The sequence below is a fragment of the Urocampus carinirostris genome, chromosome 9 (genome assembly GCF_059441175.1).
Source record: "Urocampus carinirostris isolate Australia breed hairy pipefish chromosome 9, RoL_Ucar_1.0, whole genome shotgun sequence".
NCBI lineage: Eukaryota > Metazoa > Chordata > Actinopteri > Syngnathiformes > Syngnathidae > Urocampus > Urocampus carinirostris.
The window spans coordinates 7,196,143-7,220,372 of record NC_142357.1 but is presented as its reverse complement, the minus strand read 5'-3'; the positions used below and the strand labels follow the sequence as shown (position 1 = coordinate 7,220,372).

Here is a 24,230-nt window from a genome sequence, read left to right as displayed (position 1 = left end):
AAGTCCAGAGTAAATGCAACTGTGTACCAAGAGATTTTAGAGCACTACATGCTTCCATCTGCTGAAAAGCTCTATGGAGATGAGGATTTCATTTTCCAGCATGATTTGGCACCTGCCCACAGTGCCAAAACCACCAGTAACTGGTGCACTGACCATGGCATCACTGTCCTTGATTGGCCTGCTAATTCCCCTGACCTGAACCCCATCGAGAATTTGTGGGGTATAGTTAAGAAGAAGATGAAAGACACCAGACCTGCAAATGCAAATGAGCTGAAGGCCGCTATCGAAGCATCCTGGGCATCAATAACACCTCAGCAATGCCACAGGCTGATTGCCTCCATGCCACGCCGGATTGATGCAGTAATCCGTGCAAAAGGATTCCCAACCAAGTACTGAGTGCATCAATGGACATTTTCAAATGTTTGATTTAGTTTTGCTGTTATAAAATTATTTTTTTTACTTGGTCTGAGGAAGTATTCTAATATTTTGAGATAGGATTTTTGAGTTTTTTTCAGCTGTAAGCCAAAATCAGCAATATTCAAATAATAAAAGGCTTGAAATAGTTCAGTTGATGTGTAATGAATCCAGAATGTATGACATTTTTGTTTTTTTAATTGCATTACAGAAAATAAAGAACTTTATCACAATATTCTAATTTTCTGAGACAGTCCTGTATATATATATATACTATATATATACATTCTGGATTCATTACACATCAACTGAACTATTTCAAGCCTTTTATTATTTGAATATTGCTGATTTTGGCTGACAGCTGAAAAAAACTCAAAAATCCTATCTCAAAATAATAGAATATCATGAAAAAGTATACAAGTAGGCTATTCAACTAATCACCTGAATCATCTAATTAACTCGAAACACCTTGCGAGGGTTTCCTGAGCCTTAAAAAAACTCAGCTTGGTTCAGTAAACTAAATCACAAGTATGGGGAAGACTGCTGATCTGACTGCTGTCCATCATTGATACCCTCCATCAGGAGGGTAAGACACAAAAAGAAATTTCTCAAAGAGCAGGCTGTTCACAGAGTGCAGTTTCAAAGCATATCCACAAAAAGTCTGTTGGAAGGGAAAAATGTGGCCGGAAACGCTGCACAACCAAGAGAGATGACCGCAGCCTTAACAAAGTTGTGAAGAAGAGCCGCTTCCAGAATTTGGGGGAGCTTCAAAGACAGTGGGCTGAAGCTGGAGTCCAGGTATCAAAAGCCACAGTTCACAGACGTGTCCGGGAAATGGGCTACAATAGCCGTATTCCCATGGTCAAGCCACTTCTGAACTCAAGACAACGGAAGAAGCGTCTGACTTGGGCTATGGAGAAGAAGCACTGGACAGTTGCAGAGTGGTCCAAAGTCCTCTTTTCAGACGAAAGCAAGTTTTGCATTTCATTTGGAAGTCAAGGCGCCAGAGTCTGGAGAAAGGCTGGAGAGGAGCAAAACCCAAGTTGCTTGAAATCCAGTGTGAAGTTCCCACAGTCAGCAATGGTTTGGGGAGCCATGTCAGCTGCTGGTGTTGGTCCACTGTGTTTCATCAAGTCCAGAGTAAATGCAACTGTGTACCAAGAGATTTTAGAGCACTACATGCTTCCATCTGCTGAAAAGCTCTATGGAGATGAGGATTTCATTTTCCAGCGTGATCTGGCACCTGCCCACAGTGCCAAAACCACCAGTAACTGGTGCACTGACCATGGCATCACTGTCCTTGATTGGCCTGCTAATTCCCCTGACCTGAACCCCATCGAGAATTTGTGGGGTATAGTTAAGAAGAAGATGAAAGACACCAGACCTACAAATGCAAATGAGCTGAAGGCCGCTATCGAAGCATCCTGGGCATCAATAACACCTCAGCAATGCCACAGGCTGATTGACTCCATGCCACGCCGGATTGATGCAGTAATCCGTGCAAAAGGATTCCCAACCAAGTACTGAGTGCATCAATGGACATTTTCAAATGTTTGATTTAGTTTTACTGTTATAAAATTATTTTTTTACTTGGTCTGAGGAAGTATTCTATTATTTTGAGATAGGATTTTTGAGTTTTTTTCAGCTGTCAGCCAAAATCAGCAATATTCAAATAATAAAAGGCTTGAAATAGTTCAGTTGATGTGTAATGAATCCAGAATGTATGACATTTTTGTTTTTTTAATTGCATTACAGAAAATAAAGAACTTTATCACAATATTCTAATTTTCTGAGACAGTCCTGTATATATTTTTTGACCAGGCATGGTGTATTGAAAAAAATATTTTGCAAATAAAAAGATTCGCTACTGGTGATACACAACCATGTATGCGAATATTAGGTGACCCCCCTGATTTAATTTCATAGCTGTAAATTAGATGCAAATATATGCTGTAGGGAGATTATCTGCATGAGGATGAATTTATCGTTCTCATACTCTGTGCTTGAGATGGCGCCACTATAACTGCATTTATTTGATATAGATATAAATATGCCTCCGATTGCAAATGAAAAATCGAGAGTTGTACGTGAGTGATGCAGAATTTTTCAGCAGTTGAAGAACATTAAAATAATCATCTCCATTTACTAAGTAACGCAGTAACACTCCATGTAGAAAGTGACTTAATGCTATTGATTATGCGTTACAGTACTCGTTACCAAGAAAAGTAATTGTGCTCCAGTAACATGTTAGTTTCAACACTATCAATGACTGCAAACGTGGATGTGTCAAAGGAGGTTTACTGACAATCAAAAGGGTGAAAAAGAAAATAAAGACAAAACGAAATTACACAATGCACATCGGGTGGTACATAATGACTATTCTGTGCTGTATAAACAACTACAAAACAAAGTAAATGCGTTGGACGCCTTTTGGCCACTCCCAAATTTGCAGGTAATTAGCATATTTCAAAGTCACTGCCGCATCAAATATCATTTCACTAACTGTACAACAAAAAAACACAATGAAATTGTTACACACAACTAAGTGAAACCTAGGATCAAAAACGTTGTGCTAGGTAGGTAGGTAGGTGGGTAAATGGGTGAATAGGTAGATGGGTCGGTAAGTAGGGGAGGAGGGAGGTAGGTGGGTAGATGGGTAGGTAGGTAGGTAGGTGGGTAGGTAGATGGATAGATAGATGTGTAGGTAGGTAGATGGTAGATGGGTACGTAGATAGATAGATAGATAGATAGATAGATAGATAGATAGATATAGATAGATAGATAGATAGATAGATAGATAGATAGATAGATAGATAGATAGATAGATAGATAGATAGATAGATAGATAGATAGATAGATAGATAGATAGATAGACGGATGGATAGACAGATAGATAGATAGATAGATAGATAGATAGATAGATAGATAGATAGATAGATAGATAGATAGATAGATAGATAGATAGATAGATAGATAGATAGATAGATGGGTAGATAGATAGATAGATGGGTAGACGGCTAGATGGGTAGATGCATGGACAAACAAATAAATCTTTATTTTTAGCCATCACTGGTAATGAATGAGGTGACATAGACATCAGTACTATGAGTTCAATTGCACGGACCTAATCCACAGTAGCCAGTCGTTGGTGTGGTCCAAACGACATCACGAGGCTTTCAGCAGTCTCATGAAATTTGACATTCAGGTTCCCAGCGAGCAGGTTTTATATCAAACTGTTACAACCCGGATAAATCGGCAACGCTTTTATGGTTGGAAATTACAACCGGAAATGTGCGTGCATCTAACCTTTCCCCAGGCATCACCGTAGTATTATTGGTTGTTTTGCCCGAAATTAAGATTGCCATATTCCTTAGTACGTTATTGCTACCCTAAGGAGGATTCATCAAACTATAAAAAAAACAATTATGAGACTCCTAAAACATGAAACTAGTAATAGTAATAATAGAAGGCTCCATTTTTATCTCCGGCTATGATTTAAATTTCTAGAATTCCTTGAATCGCCTAATGACTGACCCCCTTGACTTCAGGTTGGTTCCGCTTCGTTACGACCAAAGAGACCGCATCACGCATCTTGGCGAGATCCAGTACAGCGTGGATGACGACGGTTTTCTCCGTCAGCGAGCCAGTGACCTCTTCGACTATAACTCCAACGGGCTCTTGACGCGGGTTTTCAATCGAGCCAATGAGCGCTCAGTGTGGTACCGCTACGACGGGTTGGGCCGGCGTGTGGCCGCCAAGACCAGCCTAGGCGATCGGTTGCAGTTCTTTTACGCCGATCTCTCGCACCCGACCCGGGTCAGCCACATGTACAACCACAGCAGCAGCCTGATCACGTCGCTGTACTACGATCTCCAGGGTCACCTCATTGCTATGGAATTGAGCAGCGGTGAGGAATACTACGTAGCCTGCGACGGCGTGGGGACTCCCAGGGCAGTGTTCTCCAGCAAGGGCAGACTGGTTAAGGAGATCCTTTACACCCCTTACGGGGAAGTCTACAAGGACACTAACCCCAACTTTCAGCTGGTCATCGGATTCCACGGCGGCTTGTATGATTCTCTGACGCGGCTGGTCCACTTGGGAAGGCGAGATTACGACACGCTGGCTGGTCGCTGGACTTCGCCAAACTATGAACTGTGGGCGGAGTTGAGCAAGGAACCGAGACCTTTTAACGTGTACGCCTTCAAAAACAACTGCCCCATCGGGAAAGTGGAGGAGGTTACACAGTTTACTACAGGTGAGATGTTACAAAAATCATAACAGATATACTGGTACTGTGTTTCCCAAATATTCTCTAGTGCAGTCTTTGCAGATAGTTTTGCTCATTTTATATTTGTGTTATTCACTGTGCTTTTTAGCGCTCATTTTCACTTGCACTACATGTTACAGTGACACCTAGTGGTTAAATAATAAACTATGTCATTTTCATTCTCAATTATTTGCATTTCCTTATGAAATCCAAAATGTTTCACACAGTGGTTTTACATATAATAAAACCCATATTTTATATATTATCCGCCGTATATTTACATTTGGCTATGGTCAATATGTGTAAACAAACATAACAAGTCCTTTTGCTCGCATTGGGAGATATTCGCTATCTAGGAGCATAATTGAGCCTCAGTTACTTTTATATTTTCTTAGCATAATCTTGCCAAGACAAAGGCCTGCTCCCCACTAAAACAGGTCTGAAACTCTTTTTTGGGTCACAAGCGACCTTTTATGAAACACTGGCATAGAAAGGAATATGTAAACTGCACTGTGTGCTTGGCATATATCCTTGTTTATATTTTGTTTATATATTTTTTTTAACATATGTTTTGCTTTTACATTTCGCCTACTCAACCTGTAGAGGGAAACGAGTTGATTTTGAATTTACTCATCCAAACATAATGCGGCAGTGTACTATACTACTTGGAGACATGTGGGAAGTGCCATATGACAGCTATAGCACAATAACCGAAGATATTGCACTCGCCCACTCGCCATATCTGGTGCATACGCACGCATGCACACACACACACATACACACACACACATACACACACACATACACATACACACATACACACACACAAGTCTCGAAAACATCTACCGTTGAGAATGAGATGACACAGGTGAAGCAATGTGTCAGACAGGGAAAAATGCAATAGACTGAGGAACATGCCGGCAAGAACCAGGACAGCCTGTGATCATCTTGTTTTTCTGATTTTTTTGGGGGGTTGTTTTTTTTTTTTTTAACACAAGCTTATATGCTGTGTCCTCTTTTGTCTGTAAAGAACACACAATTTCCCCGAGGGGTGAAACAAAAGCTTGTACACGAAAAGAAATTTAAATTGCAGAGTATGAGAGCGACCGGATTATGTTGCACAGGTCAACAGACTTTCACAATAAAGAAACGTTCATTTGAACTGTCATGCTCTCGATAGGGATATATTGACTCTGTATTAAAATTTCAGATTCGATTTTTTTAGAAGCATTTCTATTTCCACTTTTAGTGAAAGATTAGTTTCTTGTTTTTGCACTTATGATTCATTAGCACCATAGAAGTTACTTTAATCTGGGAGATAAAGGTAGCGTGCGTTGTTCGAGGTGTCCTTGTGGAGTGCAGCGTTAAAAGGTTGAAAGTAAAATATTTTCATTAAGTATATATTGACAATGCCCAACTGAGTTCAAACAGCCTTTATATTTTCTTCCACTGTCCCTATCTTATTTTTCCAAAGGTGTTCTGGCCATGGAACGCATTATTGAGACGGGGAGGAAGGGGATTGTTGAGTGATTTTAGGCTTGTGCTTGTGTTGTTCTGTTACTGTAGCTTGAAAATGTTATAAGTAAGAAAAGGACAGTCCAAATGCCAACCCAAACCCCAAAAATAGCAAAAGAGAAGTGTTCTTCCAAGCGTGTCTGAGAAATCCACGTATTTGCACGTGCCACAAAAGCAGCCTGACAGACGCTGTGATGATGAATAAAGCCAAAAGATGGCATAAGCAAGAAGAACATTTTTAAATTCCGGACAGCACATTCAAAGATTTCTAACCTGGTGTAACATGAGTTAAGAGTTAAAGTAACTTTTGACAGCAAAAATGATTGGTATTCGGTGACATGCAGTGACATTTTTGTCTGGTCATAATTTGATCGGCAGTGCAAAAAAATATATATAAACTGTTGCATAGAAAAATACCTTTTTGCTTTACCTTATCTTAAAAATTAAATCTATTTAGGTAATCTTCTATTACAAAAAACGTCAACGTAACAGGAATAAATCACTGGATGGCTTGACTTGCTGTTATTTTGCTAATACTATCTCAAATTCTATTGTTCTATGGTTACAAGGTGTAACACTACCCTAACCCTAAACCCCTAACCCCAATCAGGTTGGTTTATCAAAATTGTCAATAGGTTTGAATAAAGGTGTGTATGGAATGTGTTAATCCCTGCCCCTGTATCTGCCTGGTAACCTGTCCAACTAACTGTCCAAAATCAGCTGGAACATATTACCAATACTCTGCGATCTTTATAGTGCCAAACGGTCAGAAATCGAATGCATGCACATGCCACGTTTTTAATTGAAATACACTGAATGCCTTTATTTTAGTCTTTCCAGCTAACCAAACCCATGAACAAAAAATTGAGGTAGGTTAAACTTCACTTCAATTTGTTCTGCCCTTTCTAAACCGTCTCAAAAGGACCCAAAGTGAGATTAAGGGGGACATATTTCAAAAACGGTAAATCAGAGTCATGGAATAGCTAATCGAGTAAAACAAGCCTCATTATTAAAGCTAGGGAGCGAGTGACTTGGAATCACTCCAAACACAACGTCCACTAGACCAAGTGCTCATCTAAGATTCTCTGCTAAAAAGTAGGTGATTGCTAACTACTAACCAGGAACCGATTACTTTCAATGAATCTTGAAGCAGCTACAAGATATGACGTGGTGCAGTTTCCCTAGAGCAGGTGTCACCAACACGGTGCCCGCGGGCACCCGGTCGCCCGCAAGGACCACATGAGTCGCCCGCGGGCCTGTTCCAAAAATAGCACATCTCATAGAGAGCTGCGTCTAAAAATTAATTTTGTTCTGTTGCTATTATTTTTTTAATCACACTTGTATGTATATAGATTTAAAAAATACTATCTTAAAAATACTTTAAGGTTAACGCGCACAATATTTACCTATGGGCAGTAAAGTAGAGCTTGTGGGATGTGGAGAGTAAGCTAGCGGGCGCTGTATGCACTTTCGTACCCCAAAAACATGGCAGAAAAAAGAAAGAAAACGTATCTCTTTCACAGTGAATGGGAAGAGGAGTTCTTTTTTACGACTGTAAAAGAAACCTGCGTGTGTCTGATTTGCGGGACGACCGTGGCGACAGCAAAACGGCACAATGTGGAGAGACATTTCAATACGTGTCACAAAAGCTACCATGATAAATATCCACCTGCAAGCGCCCTACGGGCAGAAAAAGCCCGTGAGCTAAAGACCGCTCTGGGTAAGCAACAGTCTTTTTTTACGAGGCCGGCCAAAAACTCACAAAAAGCAACCGAAGCCTCGTTTAGAGCTACACATTTTCTGATCAAGAAAAAAAAGGCATTTACAGATGGAGAAGTTGTCAAAGAAGCGATGTTATTAATTGCTAACACTGTATTTAAAGACGAGAAAAATGGAAGCGACCTAATCTCCACTCTTTCCGACGTCCAACTGGGGGCATCTACGATGGCAAGACGAGTATCAGCTATGTCCAGTAACTTGGTCGATCAGTTGGAGCAGGATCTGGCGAAGTGCAAGTGGTTTAGCCTCCAGTGCGATGAGTCCGTGGACAGCAGCAGTACAGCGCAGTTATTGGTTTTTATCCGGATGGTGTTTAATGATTTCTCCACAAAAGAAGAACTCCTGACACTACTGCCCTTAAAGACAACTACGAGAGGAGTTGACATTTATAACACGGTGAAGGAGTTTTTCGTGCAGAAAAAGGTGCCATTGGAAAAGCTGGTAGCGGTGACAACAGACGGGGCTCCTGCTATGGTCGGCCGACAGACAGGTTTCATCGCTCACTGTAAACGTGACCCAGACTTCCCCAAATTTCTGCATTACCATTGCATCATTCACCAGCAGGCGTTGTGTGCGAAAGTGATCGGCTTTGGGCACGTGATGACTCCCGTTGTGAAAATCATAAACAACATCCGCTCCAAAGCAAAGCAGCACAGGATTTTCAAGGTACTATTAGAGGAGATGTCAGCAGAATATGGGGACCTACTGCTACACACAGAAATCAGATGGCTCAGCAGAGGACGAGTTTTGCATCGTTTTTTGTCTCTTTTGCGTGAAATCAAAGAGTTCATGCAGTCCAAAGGCGAAGATGTCTCACTGCTAGAGGACACAGAGTGGACACTTGACCTTGCATTTTTGGTGGACATTACTGGGAAATTAAACGTCCTGAACTGCCAGCTGCAAGGCAAAGGTAAGACTGTTGTCGATATGATAAGTGCTTTAAATGCATTTAAAGCCAAAATGAATGCATTCTCTGCAGATTTACAGAGAAAAAAAGTTCTGCACTTTCCCTCTGTGCAGTCAGTGCTGAAAGACAATGCTTCTGCATCTGAGACATTTGAAAAAGTGGCAGAAAAGTACATTGAAGTAATAAACAGACTTGGGCAAGAGTTTGAGAATAGGTTTTGTGACCTTCATCAGCTTGAACCATGTGTGTTCTTCATTTCCAACCCTTTCATGAATGGGGACACAACATGCTTTGCTGAGCAGTTAAGTGCAACGTTCAACTTGGATGCTGGACAGGTGGAGATTGAAATTATAACATTGCAAAATGATCTCCATCTCAAAGCCTACCAGGCTGCACCAAACTTTTGGCGCCTTGTTGACACAGAGAAGTACAGTGGAGTATGCACAGCAGCCATGAAGGTTGCCAGCCTGTTTGGCTCAACCTATCTCTGTGAATCAGCATTTTCTGACATGAACTTCATCAAAAACAAACACAGAACACGCCTCACTGATGCACATCTGAGAGACTCACTCACAGTTGCAGTGTCAAGTTACACACCAGATTACAACACACTGGTGAACAGCATGCAATGCCAGTCTTCCCACTAACCAAGGACGGATACCAGATGTAGTCAGTGACAACATGGTAGTGCCATGGCAAAGTTGAATTAAAATATTGAAGAATTGTGTTCAATTTAAAAGTGTGTTCATGACATTTAAAAGTTATAATTTTGTTAAACATAACACAGACTTGGCCATTAGTTCAAAATGTGAAATAAAAAATGTATTACATATTTAAAAATATGTAAGTTGATTTTGTTTAACATTACATAATTGTTAACTTTTTGAAACATGTTGCAACATAGTTCATGATTTGTTAACAGGGCATGTCAGTGGCTTGTGCAAATGGGATATTTTTTGCTAAAATGTAGTGATGTAAGTGATCATCTGAAAATGTAACAAATACTGTGATTAATAGAGATAAAGTGTTGAATATTGATATCTGTTTCCCACCTTGTTGTCATTTTTGATAATCATTGTTAGAAATCATTAAAATGATCAGTGTCTTTACATAGGTGAGTATTACTAATCATTATAAATAATGTATAACTAAAGGCAAACTGAGCAAATTTGTTATTTCAGAAGAGCGTATCAAACTGGTAGCCCTTCGTATGATTCAGTAACCGTGAAGTAGCTCTCAGTTTCAAAAAGGTTGGTGACCCCTGCCCTAGAGTAATTCAGGGACGTCTTTGCTGCATCTTGACTTCATTACTGAATGTAATCTCGACCCGTCATGAATTGATGAACGTTGGGAAGGGGGGCCAAAAAATGGGTGTAGGTTAATCCTGCGTAAATTAATTAGTTGCATTAAGGAGGCTTTGCGTTGATGTGTTATTGATTCCCCTTGATTTATTTGTCTGATTCATTTCTGTGCAGACATTGGCAGCTGGTTGCAGCTATTCGGCTTCCAGCTTCATAATGTTGTTCCGGGTTTCCCCAAGCCTGAGATTAGCCGCATGGAACAAACTTATGAACTTATGAAGTCCCAAACCAAGACACAAGACTGGGACTCAAGCAAGGTTTGTAACCCTTTATTGTTTAAGTTGCTGAATCCAATATTTGATATGTGGTCGTTTTAGCAGGATTTAAACAGAAAAAGGAATGTTTCCTATTGATTTTCGTAAATATATACAATTATGCTTACATCAAAATGAGGTGAAGTCTACTAAAAGGGTAGTATAATAGAGACAGTAAGGTTGATGATGCTTACCCCAGGAACGCGTTTGTCCATGGAAACTAACTAAATGGTGTACAGTTTTCCTTTTAATCAGCTAGGATAGGCCCATGTGCTACATACTCATAGCACATCAATATGTAAATATACTGTGTTTAAAAGACCATAATGTGCAGTGCACTTAATTCTGCACTCTTGTTATGTTTGCTATTACTGTATTTAAGACGCACATCTGATAATGGGTTCACGGTTCAAAGATCGTCAGGGCATCATTTCCTGTGGTGCGTCTTGGGCAAGTACAGCTAGGCCGTTTTTAAAATGTATCAAATTTTGAACATACAGATACTCCCCTATTTACGAACATTCGAGTTACGAAGAATGGTAGATATGAACATTTTTTGGGGATGTCAAAAAACATTTGGACATAGCTGTAAGTCAGATTTTGTATTGTGCACCTTTTTCCGAGTACAGGGCAGTACTCTAGTGCTTCTTTATGCCGCTACTGGCATGTGGCGCTGTGAGATGTCACCCAGCATTCACCCCGAAGAAGAAATCCGGCTTCCTCTTCCTAGTTCGTGTGTAAACTTATTATACTGTATCTCCAGCGCGCAAAGAACTTTGACATTTTTATTGTTTAATATCTCGTGCATCCATTGAATATGGTTGGTGTAAAGTGTAAAGAAAAGGCGAGTTGTTTGATTTTAAATGAAAGTGGAATAAGAAAGCTTGATGCGGTTGAGAAATTGTCCCTAGGTGTGAATGAGCGAGTGAGTTGTCTGTCTCTGTGTGCCGTGCGACTGGCTGGCAATCGGTTCAGGGTGTTCCCTGCCCACTGCCCGAAGATAATTGGGATGGGCTCCAGCACACCCGCGATCATAGTAAGGATAAACGGTGCAGGAGATGGATGGAGTGGAGGGATTACAATAATGAGAAATGTTCAAAAATCCACATATCACATTCTCTGTATAAAGAAGAATGGACTTCATATTAACTGATATTAAATTGCTATGACTTGTATTAAATAAAAAGGAAAATAAATCAAAATTAATAAAAAAAATCTCTTGAAATTATCTTGTGCAAATTAAGATTGAATCAATTCAATTATTTGCACCAAGGGCATAGGTTTGATCTTGACATTAGTGGGGACAGTGCTTTTTTTAAGACAAGTCAATTCAAATCATGTTTATTTGTATAGCCCTTAAACACAAAGAGTCTCAAAAGGATGCACGGATCACAGACTATTGCAAATTACAGAATAGTATTACACCATCTGATCCAAAACATATGATTGGTGGGGACTAAACAATGATTGCTTGATATTGGTGGGGCCATAACACATTTTTCGTCAGATCTCATAATATTGGTGGTGACAAAACAATGATTGCTTGATAGTGGTGGAGACATGTAATCTCCATCCATGTCAAAACTACGCCCTTGATTGTCATACAGCCCTTGGGTGGTTTCCACCATAATGACAACTGTTTTTTATTTTGGTCAGGTGGTTTTGGGCATCCAGTGTGAGCTTCGTCGGCAGCTAAGGCGTTTCATCTCTCTGGAGCGTTTGCCTCTGATCAGTGCGCCAGTGGGCTCCACTTGCCACAGCCCGGCACACCCCCCTCCCTTCGCTTCCAAGCCCTTCCTTCTCGGCCCTGGCATCCGTTTTGCCGTTTCCCACGGTCGTGTGAGCGCCGAAGTCATCGGTGTGGCCAGCGAAGACAGCCGGCGAGTGGCCGCCATCTTGAACGGCGCCGTGCACTTGGACAGACTGAGCTTTACTGTGCACGGCTGCGACACTCACCACTTCCACCAGTCCCGCCCCATCGAGGAAGACCTGGCTCTGGGTTTGGGGGTGGGTGGCCGTGTGTTAGAGATCGGCGTCAATGTAAGCGTGTCGCAGATGAGCGCCACAGTCAACGGTAGGACTCGGCGATTCGCAGACATCGTCCTCCAGCAGGGGGCACTGTGCCTCTGCGTACGTTATGGCGGCAGCCAGGAGGAAGAGCGGGCGAGGGTTAGGGAGGAGGCGCGGCGTAGGGCGGTGGAAGCGGCCTGGGAGCACGAGAAGAAACGGGCGGAAGTGGGCGACGTTGGCGGCCGGTCGTGGAGCGATGCGGAGAAACAGCAACTACTGTCGGCCGGACGTGTGCAGGGTTACGACGGCTACTATTCGCTACCGGTGGAGCAGCAGCCGGAGCTATCCGACTGTCCCTACAACATTCGCTTTATGACACTGAGCGAGATGGGGGGCAGGTAACACTCAAGCGGCTCTGCCACTAAAGCCCACCAAAGACTGCCTGTTTGTACTCTGCTCCGATTTGTTCTACCCTTTCTATACGGTCTCAAAAGAAAAGACGACATCATCACAAAAGAACACAGAGAGCTTAGGGAGGAAAAAAGATTTCCAAAATGCCTTTAACTGTGACAGAATGATGGTATTTTATTATTATTGTGTGGTTTCTAACAGTGGCACAAGCAAGTGTGGTTTGGTTGTGGCTTTGCTTTTTGTATCCCTGCTAGCCTAGGAGCTAACTGACTCTTCTACACTTTGATTTTGTTCTAATCCAACCCCGCCCAGCTGGAGACTCGAATGATCTCCATGACTGAACCCAAGCCAAAACTGATAGAAACGACTAAAGTCTTTGGTCTTTTTCAGATGGGCTAAAAAAAATCCAAATTTTAGGCGTCTACTTTAAGACTTACTCATATCAAAAAGACGTCCAGTGCTGGGTGGAGCAGCTCTCCATTTGCCAATTATCACGGAAATACCCACGTTTACAACATGTGTAGAGTGGGGCCTTGTGGACTCTGACATTTTCCCAAAAGAGGAGCCGACATCTTCCAGCTGGGGTAGTGCAGCCTCGGCTAGTTTTTATGAGTGTGTATACTCTAATCAAGAATGTACATAGCCTGTGGTTTGACACGAAGCGGAAAAAAGTGCTCGACTGAAAATTCTGTTGTTCATAACTAAGTGTCAGTATTGTTAATCAATAGAAAGAGCAGTTACATTTTTGCAAAGAGTTATACATGGCTATAGAAAATATTCTTGCTGAAAAAATATGACTTTATGGGGATCCAATGCTGATTAAAGTTATTATGTGTGACTGCTCCCAGTGCAGCCTGGGATTGCGTCTGGAGTCGTTTTTTTGTCGCGCCAAAATTTGCCACGTGTTTTGTTGGAGATGGTGTAAGTTTTGCCTAAACCTCAGCCTGGTTGTTTTATCTTAAATGTTCGCTATACAAGAAATAAGAACCAGGAGACTGCATATTCTTGTTTGACTAGTTACTGAATACCAATGAGATTGAATACACTGCTGTGGAGACTATTTCAACATAATGCAGGGGAAGTCTGCCTTATCTAAGATCCCTAGTCTTATACAGTGGTACTTTTACATACTACCTTAATTCGTTCCAGGATTGAGCTTGTAGCTCGAATTGCTCATGTTACGTGTTAATTTTCTTGATATGAAAGAATTGATAACTAATTCGTCCGTGAGTTTTAGTTAAAGCAGACGACTTTTGCTGATACGTAAGCAATTATGGGACGCTTAAAATTAAAGTTACACTAACTTTAATTGAGGGTGAACACACAAAAACTTTTTTTCTATTTTAGTTTTCATTCATCATTTTCTTTGCCCCTTTTAGCTTGATTCGCAATGCTATCACTTTCAACAGGTCTTTTGAAAGGAAAACCAATACACATTTATCTATTTTCCCCTTCAAAACGTTATGTATGTGCATAAGGCAATTTTCATTAAAGAGAGCTTGTGAATTGACACCTTTTTTTATGTTTTTTTTTGGTCCAATTAAAGGAGCACTTTCTTACCAATAAGACAGCACCTCTCTGTTCTCCTTTGTACACGCCATTTTATTTGCTTTTTTTTGCAACGGTAAAACCTCCCACGGAAATTATTGCAGCAAAGCTTTGTGTAAACTTTCCGCGGGTTTGTGATTGGTGTTCGCTGCTTGACGATTGTACTACTTGGCTTGGTAACTCAGGAACACCGCGCTCATGTTTTTCTATTATTTCTTGCTTCATTTCAAACATCAAAGTTCACTTTTTTTCCCTAAAAAACCTTATAAAAAGTCACAAAAAGGATAAGTTATTGAATTTGATTAAAGAGATGTGATCAAAACAAACATGCTGAGGAATACAGGTACTCTACAGTTATGACCAAGGGGGGATTCAGGTGAAGAGCGTTGAGCGGTCTAAAGCAGTCTCTATGGGTAGCCTCTGGGACTGCTCGTGAACTGGATTTTTCATTGTTAAGTGAGGTAGATTTTTGTTAAAAAACGTGTACCGAAATTCTCATGTGTAGAGGTGCTTGTATAAAGCAGTACCACTGTACTGTCTTAGCGGCCCACCCACACATGGGGAAGGGGGGTGCGACTCACCCTCATCAATGTGGTAATGTAAGACTAAATGGTCTTGACTGGTTCAAACTGGGTAACAACGGGGTAGACTGCTGGAAGTGTGAATTTCCCTATGGGGATGAATAAAGTATCTATCTATCTATCTATCTATCTATCTATCTATCTATCTATCTATCTATCTATATGTTTAAGATAGTAGATAGTAAGACGCCAAGCAAGAACAAGTCACAGCAACCTAGCGGCACAGCTCAAGTCTTCTAATATCTTAAAGGCTTAATCTAACAGTGGCACTTAAACCAGCGCTGTCATTATCACTTCAAACTGAGAAACCTGCATCTGTCGCGAGCTTCGGGGACGAAGAGGAGGAGCAAAGAAAATGCAACCGTTGGCCAGGAGGAAGAAAATGTGACAGCTGAGGCTCGGCAAGTGGCTGGTTGCGCGCAGAAAGGGGCAGGACCTTCAAGTTGGCTGCGCCTCGCTCTGCAGCTTGTCTGGTCTCATTAGGAAATGCCAATCAGGGGAACATGTGAACCTCTTCCAAGGAAAAAACAAAAAGTTCTGGAAAGATTTTTTCCTTAAGCAATCACTAATCCACCTTCTTTTCCATCTGCATCCCCTCCCTGCATCACTCCGCCATCTGCCCGTCATTAATTGTTGGTGTTTCTCTGGCGAGCTTCGGATGACAGAGCTGCGCTGCACTGCACGTTTGCGTATGTTGTGACCGTGAACAGGTGATATACCATTTCGCCTCCATTTCCAAAACCGTATGCTTCGTTAGATACTGTCCAGCCTAGTTTGGGACGCTGAAAAAAAAATGAACTGTTGCTAGGATACCGCCGTCCCGGCTGAGTGGATGTTCACATTCTCATCTCCTCACACACTTTTACCCTCTTCTCAAATAGCTAGTCAATCACTAAAATGACAGTAGCCACAACCTCCCCTTCCTAACACTCTTTCCAAGGATATCTGCGCAGCATCAGATTTGGTTCCATGTTGTGTGGCACGTGTACGTGCGTGTGTGTGTCAAAAAAGAAATGAGGAAAAACTCGTTTGTGCAGCCGATTCTCCCCCAAACGCTTTATTTTCCATGTCACTCAAAAAGAAATACATTTGGTGTCGACTTATGTAAGCACTAATGTATATGAATGTTTGAGCAGATGAATATTTTACATTCCACTTCTCGAGAAGTTGTGAGACATTTTGTGAAATAATGAAAAAATGCAAGTAGGCCTATACAGTGATTTATATATATGAGTGAAATATTAAATGGGCATATGAAGTTATTCATTGCATGGGCAGTCAAAATGAAATTTTTAAGCTCATTGATGAGTTAATGGCTTTATTTTGTGATTATGGTAAACAGTTAAAATATATATACTTTATTGAAACTAAGAATTTGATTAAAAAAAATCAAAAGATTTAAGGATGCTTTGCATAACCTCTCACTTTTTTTGCTATTTCTTGTAGCCCAAGTCTATCACCCAACCAATATCAAATAAGTAGTTGGTTTTAGGATGCAATAACTTAGAAGGGAAACTACTGGGCACAGTTGCAGTTAAATGAACCCATCTGTCCAAGTAAAATTCTACTTGTTCTATCCGACAATGGCTTTTTGAATAAATATATCTTTTCATATTTCACTATCTGCAGATGGGGGAGAGAGAAAGAGAGAGAAAAGGAGACAGAGGGAAATACATGCATCAGTTATTTGACCCTAACCTCAAGAACAACCCTGACCCTCTAAACCGTAACCTTAACCCATAACCCTAACTCTAAGCCTTTATACCAAACATTAACCCTAACCCTAACCCTGACCCTGAACCTAAACCTAAACCTAAACCTAAGCATAACCATAACCATAACCATAACCGTAACCATAACCATAACCCTACCTTTACCCTTACCCTTACCCTTACCCTTACCCTTACCCTTGCCCTTACCCTTACCCTTACCCTTACCCTTACCCTTACCCTTACCCTAACCCTAACCCTAACCCTAACCCTAACCCTAATTATATCCTTCTAACCTTAACCCTAACACAAACAATAACCCTAACCCTTCCCTAACCTTAATACTCTAACCATAACCCATAACCATAACCCTACACCTAACCTAACACTACCCCCTATGCTAACATCTACATGGCACATTGGGAGGAGACAGCTTTTGAAAAATGCGACAAACTACCCACCAATTACTTTAGATACTTGGATGACATTTGGGGAACATGGACACATAATATAGAGGAATTCCACCAATTCCTACAAATCCTCAACACACACCATAATACAATTAAAGTCAAACATTCCACAAATGACCATCAGATAGATTTTCTAGACACAACCACTTACAAAGGACCCTCATTCACCCAAACACAAACTTTAGACACTAAGGCCTTCTTCAAAGACACAGACACACATGCACTCTTACACAAAAACAGCCTACATCCAAAACACACCTATAGGGGCTTAATAAAATCACAGTTGCTCAGATTCCACAGAATCTGCTCACAAAATACGGACTTTGTAAAGGCTACTCAAACCCTGTTCAAGGCACTGAGACCGAGAGGATACTCTAGATCTTTCCTCAGGCAAGTCCGTAAAACATTTTTAACCACAGGGCAACGGGACACACAGAAAATTATCCCCCTAATAAGTACCTACTCAGAATTTAGCCAAAATGCTAATAGAAAAATTAGACAAAATATAAACCAGACACTACAGAACACAGACATAATCCAAGATTACAAAATCATCTCAGCCTTTAAAAGAAACAAAAACCTAAAAGACTACTTAGTAAAAAGTAAATTACCGGAAATCAACATAACACAAACGCAGGGCCCCACATTCTACAAACAAGCCACCACAGTTAGGAAGACGGTTACCAACACAAACTACCTAATTAAACAAACAATCACACCTACTACGGAAAACTGTATATATGTCATAAAGTGTAAACACTGTGACATTAAATATATAGGAGAGACAGGAAATTCTATCAGATGTAGATTAGCACAACACATTTACAACATTAGGAATATTAGACAAAATAATACACATCTTGTCGCCCACTTCATTCAACATGGACTACAGGCTTTAGAAATATGGGGCCTGCAAACAAATAGCAATTGGACACAAAGGGAAAGACGCAGGGAAGAAAGACACTGGATAGAAAGACTTAACACTCTTTTCCCAGATGGACTAAACGAACGCAGGTGAGAAACGCTCCAGTTTCCTGGATGGCCAGTGCAGAAACTTGGTTTCCCAAGGACCTCCAAAAAAATTTTTGGGGGGACCTTGAGAAAGTAAGATTGCTTCCTAACCTAACACTACCCTTGCTCTTACTCTTACCCTAACACTAACCCTAACCCTAAACCCTTAAAATAACCCTAACACTCACCCCAACCCTAAACTTAAACCTAACCCTCTAACCCTAAGACTAACCCTACACCTAACCTAACACTACCCTTGCTCTTACCCTCACCCTAACACTAACCCTAATCCTAAACCCTTAAAATAAGCCTAACCCTCACCCCAACCCTAAACTTAAACTTAAACCTAACCCTCTAACCCTAAGACTAACCCTAAACCTAACCTAACACTACCGTTTATTGAGACGAGAGGCATCCTTCTTCGGGAGGCAGCGTCAAGAAGAAGGGTGCCTCTCGTCTCAATAAACTGGCTAGGAAAGCGAGCTCTGTTGTGGGCAAAGAGCTGGACAGCCTAACAACAGTAGCTGAGAGACGAGCACTGAAAAAGCTGAGGTCAATCATGGACAATCCATCGCATCCACTACACAGCATTATCTCCAGACAGAAGAGCAGTTTCAGCGACAGACTGCTGTCACTGTCTTGTACTACGGACAGACTGAAGAGATCTTTTCTTCCTCATGCCATGAGGCTCTTTAACTCCACCCGGCAGAGTAAAGGCCCACATTAAACCACACCACCTACATTGGATATTACCGAATCATACTGCAATATGTATTCTGTGTAGCACTATTTAGTTACTCTATATAACACGCTACAGTGGGCATTTGCACGTCACACTGGGTATTTGTATATTGTATTCTTTTGGCTTTATTATTGTACTGTTCTCAGCTCAGGGATGCTGCTGGAAATGTGAATTTCCCTTCGGGGATGAATAAAGTATCTATCTATCTATCTATCTATCTATCTATCTATCTATCTATCTATCTATCTATCTATCTATCTATCTATCTATCTACCCTTGCTCTTACCCTCACTCTAACCCTAAGGCTAACCTTAACCCTAACCCTAACCTTAACCCTTGCCATAACTTGCTCGCTCATTCACACCTAGGAACAATTTGAACCGGCCAATAAACCTGAAATACATGTTTTTGGAATGTGGGAGTTAACCGGAGTGCCCTGAGGAAACCCCTGCAAGCACGGGGAGAACATGCAAACTCCACACAGGAAAGTTTGATCCCATGACCTCAGAACTGTGCCGCGGACGCACTAACCACCCTGTCGTCGTGCTACAGATGTCACGAACAGAACAGAAGTAGGACCCAGATGCGTAACGTTACTCACAAGTTTATTGAAATGTAGAGGAAAGGCAGCGCCAGCGATCCGGTGCTCACTGGACGCGGGAAGCGAGGCGCTCACGGAATCGGAACGCGTTTCGAATGCGGAAGTGGATCTTCCGGAGCGCGAGATCGTAACGTAGTAGACGGAAAAACAGGTTGTTAGTCGGGATGGAAGATCAGAACGTGGTCGGTGTCACAAAAGGCAAGGCAAGGCAAGTTTATTTCTATAGAATAATTCATACACAAGGCAATTCAAAGTGCTTTACAGAAATGGCAAAGAGACAGGTTGAAAACACACAATTACAGTTAAAACATAGAAGAAAAGACTTTTAAAATTTTAAATGTGGTTTATAAAATGCATTAAAAACACGGATAAAACATATTAAAATTAATGAATTAAAATAAAGTAAAAGTGAAGAGTGCAGACAGAACCCTTTCAGTTGTATGCACAGTTGAACAGAGCTGTTTTCAGCCTGGACTTAAACACTGTCAGAGTAGACGCCTGTCTGATGTCATCAGTGAAATGAAATGAAATGAAAGACTATTCCAGAGTTTAGCTGCATGGAACTGAAACACAGCTTCACCCCGTTTAGTCCTGGCTCTGGGCACCAGCTGAAGGCCTGTCCCTGAGGTTCTCAGGGTCCGAGATGGTTTATATGGGAACAACATGTCAAAGATGTACTTTGGTGCTAAACCATGAAGAAATGTAAACACAAGCAGAGCAAAACAGGTCGTTATCCAGGACGGGAGATCAAAACGTGGTCGGAGTAAAAAATGCTTGCCTTGTGAAAAACAGAGGTTCGCTGACGGACTGACGGCAGGTGAGTGAAAGGACTGAGCTTAAGTAGGACGGGGAACCAATCAGGTAGCCAGCAGCACCTGGCGCCAAACGAGCGGGGACAGGTGAATGTAATGAGTTATCATGACGACAGATCGTGATTCATTGTGATAAAAAATATACAATAACGATAAATAAAATGTTGAAGAATGGTCGAAAGAAAATATACGAAAATCTTTGGTTTCTTCGCCTCATATTATTATTTATTTGTACAGCTTCCGACTACCTGAAGAGAGTACTGAAGCTGCTGTGCAATGGTGACAGGCTATTACTGGCTGTCTGTGCCGCCGTGGGTGTTTATGACCATCTCTGGGCAGTGACAGGGTAAAGCAGGGGTGTGAAAATTCCTTGTCCGGGCTTCTGAAAAACCGTGATCAAGTTGTTGATATTGCAGAAATGTCGTCTGGGTACACCACAAATAGACTGGGCGACAAAAAAAGATTAAGGGCAAAAGAAAAGTAAAGCAAGAAGCAAAGGAAAACTTACTGACTTCATTTTGACATCATTCAAAAATGAGCAGGATGAGATATTAACTTTGCTGCACTAAGACTGACCGTGATACAAATACAGTGGTACCTCTTCATACGAGCACCCATATACACAATAATTTTGGGATGCGAGTTTTTTTTAACAAAACTCTTGCTCCATATACGAAATCCACTTAACGAGCAGTCTTAGAGGCTACCACTAGAGACCGCTCACCACTCGAGACTGCTTACTGCCAGCATCAGCTTGTCTACTTTGCACATAAAAACAACTACGGGACAAAAAAAAATGCTGTAAATATTGTTCATGCACGTACATGTAAAGTTTCACTAACATTGATTTTAAATGTGCAGTCAGTGCTTACGTATAATCAACAGTCTTTTGATCTCATCCCTGTCATTCTCGGCCAGTTGCTTATTTTATTTCAACCCTTCCTATTAAGCGATAATAAAACTTCCAAACACAAGGCGACAACTATTTACTCACAGCAAGACAGATAGAATACCGCAACAATTTTAGCAATCTATAATGACGTTGTCGTCTGCTACCAGTGACAGAGACGATTTGGAATTGAGCAGAAATGGGCAAGATGAGATCAATCTTTTTTCCTGTAAAATAAACTTATACGGCATACACAATGTAAAGTGTTTAAAAAGGGTATAAAATACAGGGAATACATATAAGTTGACAGATATGTGATCTCTGTGACTCTTCTTTGCAAACGCCTCCCTCTTCCTCCGCAACACGTGCAAACATTGTTAATAAATGCACATTTTATTTCGTTAATATCACCTTATTTATCGTATTACTTTAATAAAATAAATAATAAAATACTATTTGAATGTGTTATAGGGATCTGGAAGATGTGTTTCATAGCTGTTCACTTGGATACTTTTGGTAGGACTGGAGCGGACGAATTAGTTTTTAATTGTTTCATATAGGAAAAATGTGCTCGTTATACAAGCAACTGTAGCTACGAGCACGATCCTGGAACTAATTAAGCTTATCATACCTGATTAAAAGCCTCATTCTAAAATGATACACCCTTTGGTTGCACTAACAGCGCAGTGCCCCCACAACTCTGAAGCCATGTTCAGCGCTACTGGAAGTTGTTTACATCACATGTTTTCTGATCATGTAATAATTCAACATGAAAGCTACTGCAGCGATTACGAAAACATGCACAGTACTACTGCGCCTGAAAGACAATGTGAATAAGCCCTGCATCGCTTAAAATGTGAGCCCCATATTTTGAAACGCCAGCGCCAGGGCAACTTTACCATGGCGGACAGTGCCAAATTGCAACACGAATGTGAATTTTGTGCTAGTGGTGGTTGCAGTTGTAACGGACAAATATGCATTCGATTGTCATCGTTTCTCGAGGACAAAAGGAAACTCCATCAATGTCACGAGGCGGAGTGGAGTGGAAGGAGTGATCGGACCAGAACGGAGGCAGGAGGCAGGAAGGGAGAACTCAATTGCATAACGATCCAAAAGTTTTATTTAACAAAATAAAAGTTGTCCAAAACTCTGGGACATGACGAAACAAACAGTTGATTCTTCCAACTCAACTAAACAGGACAAGGCATAACAGAACGGACAATGTTTTAAACTAAAACAGGACAAGGCATAACAGACCGGGAGTGTGTATATGTAATGAGCCCGCACCCGCAAAGCCCACAATCCAGCCTTAAATAGCAGACACTCGATTAGTTGAACTGCTTCAGCTGGGCCCAGGGGGCGGGGCAGACCGGTCGCCAAGGCGACCATGACAATCAACCTGACAATGACTACAAGAATATGAGAGGAAAGGTGTAGCAATTTTGATGATAACTTACGCTACTGTTCAATTTGGATGCATGAACCGAGGACTTGATTTGTGGGTAAAAAAGTTGGAATATCGTAAGTACGTAGCCACTACTGAATAAAGTACCATCAAAGACACTGTCCTTGCTTTGTCCAGTAATCCCTCGATCGGGGTTCGCGTTCCAAAAACGTCCTGCGACTGTCAAAACTCGCCAAGTAAAAACATTTGTTTATTTGTGTATTTGTTTATTTATCCATTTATTTATCTATTACTCATGAACAAACCCAGTTTACAGGCTCGAGTATTTGTTTAACAAATACAAGTATCGAACTTTTTTTTTTTTCAAATAACTTTCAGGGTAATCGTTTTTAACTTAAACACCACCGTACACAGACAGTGCCCTACTTCCGGACGATCATTTGTAAGGTGAATTTGTTCTTAAGTTGCTTCAGTGCCATATTTGTATGTTTAAGGTTTATATAGGTGTGTTTAAGGCTTGTATAAGTAACCTGTATTTTTTGAACTAAAACATTTCATAAAATAATATGCTCTTTAAAGATAAATAAAGTTAAGTTTAACCTACTTTTGGAAGATAAGCTTCAAGAAGTACTCCTCCGTGTTGGAGAGTGGCCGAAAAAAAGTGATCCAACTATTTTCTCAACCGCATCAAGCTTTCTTATTCCACTTTGTTTTCAAAAGAAACACTTTACACTTGAATGGATGCACAAGATATTAAACAATAAAAATGTCAAAGTTCTTAGCACGCTGGAGATAGTATAGACATAGTATAGACAGTATAGAATGTTTCCACACGAACTAGGACGAGGAAAAGGATTTATTCTTCGGGGTGGATGCTGGGTGACCTCTCACAGCACCACACGTCGGTAATGGCGGGAAGAAGCACGACAGTACTGTCCTGTACTCGAAAAAACGTGCACACAATACAAAATCTAACTTACAGCAATGTCCAGATATTTTTCGACAACCCCAAAAAAATGTTCGTATCTACCATCTATCATGAGTCGCATGTTCGTAAGTAGCATCTGTACGCTTTTCTTCTAGTATTTTCCTTGTTGATGAGGGTTAGTTCAAGTGACTGATTTAGAATAACAAAAGTTGTGATTACTCTTTCATTTTATTTGTCTACTGTTGCTGGGTAAAATATTTTTCCCGCCATGAAAACATTTTTTTAAAATACCCCGCATTGTAGTTAAACCCACAGTGTTGAAAATGTAGCAAAAATGTAGCTGCTTGTAGTCTGAAATTTACGGTTGCAAAAAAAGAAATTAAAATACAAATCTCAACAATAAAAGCTGTTTCATGCCTGTCACAATACATTTGGCAGTGATTTCAATAATCTCAGGAAATGAGTACACGAAAGAAGCAGATGGCAAAATAAAACACTGGAATATCATGAAGGCTAAATTAGGAAAAAGCACACTGAAGGTTTTTCACTCCACCTAGGGATTTTCTTTCTTCACATGTTGGTTGTCAACACCGACAACAAAACCAAAAACAATTAT

At 40.9% G+C, this 24,230-nt stretch overlaps 2 protein-coding genes across 2 annotated transcripts in view; both read left to right on the top strand.

Moving 5' to 3' along the window:
* The window catches only part of tenm1 (teneurin transmembrane protein 1), a 381,706-nt gene extending 367,950 nt beyond the window's left edge, over nt 1-13,756 (top strand). The window contains exons 36-38 of the mRNA XM_088344425.1: nt 3,963-4,669; nt 10,358-10,500; nt 12,154-13,756. Of these exons, the coding sequence (XP_088200551.1) occupies nt 3,963-4,669; nt 10,358-10,500; nt 12,154-12,909 (1,606 nt within the window). The 3' untranslated portion in view covers nt 12,910-13,756. The remainder of the gene's footprint in view (nt 1-3,962; nt 4,670-10,357; nt 10,501-12,153) is intronic.
* On the top strand, nt 7,392-9,027 carry LOC148359219 (general transcription factor II-I repeat domain-containing protein 2A-like). The gene is made up of 3 exons (XM_088344281.1): nt 7,392-7,916; nt 8,079-8,885; nt 8,996-9,027. Exons 1-3 carry the CDS (start codon nt 7,682-7,684, stop codon nt 9,025-9,027), a joined length of 1,074 nt encoding a protein of 357 aa, XP_088200407.1. The 5' UTR covers nt 7,392-7,681.
* Nucleotides 13,757-24,230: the final 10,474 nt, after the last annotated feature.

Bases quoted from the DNA above. Each gene is read 5' to 3' on its own strand.
- LOC148359219 (XM_088344281.1), top strand. From the start codon at position 7,682: ATGGCAGAAAAAAGAAAGAAAACGTATCTCTTTCACAGTGAATGGGAA. The intron at 7,917-8,078 runs GTAAGCAACAGT...CTGTATTTAAAG, and splicing joins TGAGCTAAAGACCGCTCTGG to ACGAGAAAAATGGAAGCGAC. The intron at 8,886-8,995 runs GTAAGACTGTTG...CCCTCTGTGCAG, and splicing joins CTGCCAGCTGCAAGGCAAAG to TCAGTGCTGAAAGACAATGC.